The sequence below is a fragment of the Rhea americana genome, unplaced genomic scaffold, assembly GCF_003343005.1.
Source record: "Rhea americana isolate MKP2758 unplaced genomic scaffold, rheAme1 scaffold_736, whole genome shotgun sequence".
NCBI lineage: Eukaryota > Metazoa > Chordata > Aves > Rheiformes > Rheidae > Rhea > Rhea americana.
Window position 1 is genome coordinate 1 of NW_028186908.1, and position 1809 is coordinate 1809.

A 1809-nucleotide genomic window follows, 5' to 3' on the forward strand; every position below is an offset into this window, starting at 1 on the left:
CCCCCCCCGTTGGACTGGGATGGCCGGTTCTGGGGGGAGGGTACAGCCGTGGGGGCCTCTGCCGCCCCTCAGCGGTGCCTCCCCCTGCCCAGGTACAACCCGGAGAACCTGGCCACGCTGGAGCGCTACGTGGAGACGCAGGCCAAGGAGAACGCCTACGACCTGGAGGCCAACCTGGCTGTGCTGAAGCTGTGAGCGGGGCGGGCGCCTCCGGCTCGGCGCGGGGCTGTCGGCCAAGGCCTGGGCTGGCGCCTACGGCAGTGGGGTTGTGCCAGGCCGCCCTGCGCCCTACCGCCTTCCTCTTCCCCGCAGGTACCAGTTCAATCCCGCCTTCTTCCAGACCACTGTCACGGCCCAGATCCTGCTTAAGGCGCTGACCAACCTCCCCCACACAGACTTTACTCTCTGCAAATGTATGATTGACCAAGCTCATGTATCCTCCTGGGACGCCTGGTGAATGTGGGGTGCGGGGGTCCTCACGACTTTGGGGGCCTTCTGTGGGATAAGTCGGGTCCCCCCAGTCCCCAGTAAATTTGGTAGGGCATTTCTGTCCCCAGCGCTGGAAGCTGAGACCCGCACGTCGTTGCTGAGATGGAAAACCTGAGCTGTGATTGTGGCTTTGGGCTGCTGCAGCCACGTTCTCCCTTTTATAACTCTCTGCCGCCCGGGAGACCCAAAATTGGGGGCACCCCAAGAGGGGAGGGTAGCTGTGAGCRGAGCTTGCGAGGTCCTGGGCTCTTTCTAGCACATTTGCCTTGATTCCTCCGCCCTCAGCAGGAAGAGAGGCCCATCAGGCAGATCCTCTACCTGGGCGAGCTCCTGGAGACCTGCCACTTCCAGTCTTTCTGGGTGAGTTTYCTCCCCAGAGCCGGGAGGAGCAGCCCCGGCCGGGCGGCTCTTGGCCAGCGGAGCGGCAGCAGCCGGGACGAGGATGTTTAATGTGAGTTTTCCTCCGCCACCGCAGCAAGCCCTGGATGAGAACATGGAGCTCCTGGATGGGATCACTGGCTTCGAGGACTCTGTGAGGAAATGTGAGCGGGGTCGGAAGCCCGGGCGGGGGCTGGCGTKGCCGGGGTGGGCCGCCGGCCGGGCTGACGCTGGCTCTGGGTTTCCTTCTGCAGTCATCTGCCACGTGGTGGGGATCACGTACCAGCACATTGACCGCTGGCTGCTGGCTGAGATGCTGGGAGATCTCTCGGGTAAGGCCGCCCGYGCGGGGACGGGCGAGCCCGGAGCAGGGCGGGCCGGTGGGGCGGGCCAGGGGGTGAGGCTGTGCCTCCCTCTCCCTTCCTGCAGACTCCCAGTTAAAAGTCTGGATGAGCAAATACGGCTGGACGGAGACGGAGCCCGGGAAGATCTTCATCTGCAACCAGGAGGAGAGCATCAAACCCAAGAACATCGTGGAGAAGATTGACTTTGACAGTGGGTAGYGGGGCGGGAGGGCGTGCCTCCCCCTGGCCCGAGGCCCCCTGCGCTGACCCCCCTTTTTTTTTCCCACAGGCGTCTCCAGCATCATGGCGTCATCCCTCTGAGCCCTGCGCGCCCGCTGCTCCTGGGACACCGTCGCAAACTGTTTTAACGATTCCTCCTTTTAATCCTTGTCTCGACCAGTAAAAGAGACACCTTGACTGTGCTGTGTTACTGGGGGCGAGGGAGGGGACCGAATGTGGCGGTGTGGGGCCTTGGACGCCAGCGGTCTGTGCGTGTTGCCCTGGCTCCTGCCCCAACTCTGGCTGCTCTGGGGCTTCCTTAGGGCATTCCTGCCCTTGCCGCGCCGCGAGAAGTGGGGCTGAGGGTGGTGGCCCCACA

General features: G+C 63.9%; 1 protein-coding gene across 1 annotated transcript; it reads left to right on the forward strand.

Annotated features, from left to right (window-relative positions):
• Window positions 1-9: 9 nt before the first annotated feature.
• Window positions 10-1628, forward strand: EIF3K (eukaryotic translation initiation factor 3 subunit K; the record flags this gene model as incomplete). The annotated part of the gene is made up of 7 exons (XM_085321962.1): window positions 10-191; window positions 313-433; window positions 775-849; window positions 965-1031; window positions 1122-1199; window positions 1297-1422; window positions 1501-1628. Coding segments are annotated over 7 exons (681 nt in total), but the record flags the coding sequence as incomplete, so codon positions are not given.
• Window positions 1629-1809: the final 181 nt, after the last annotated feature.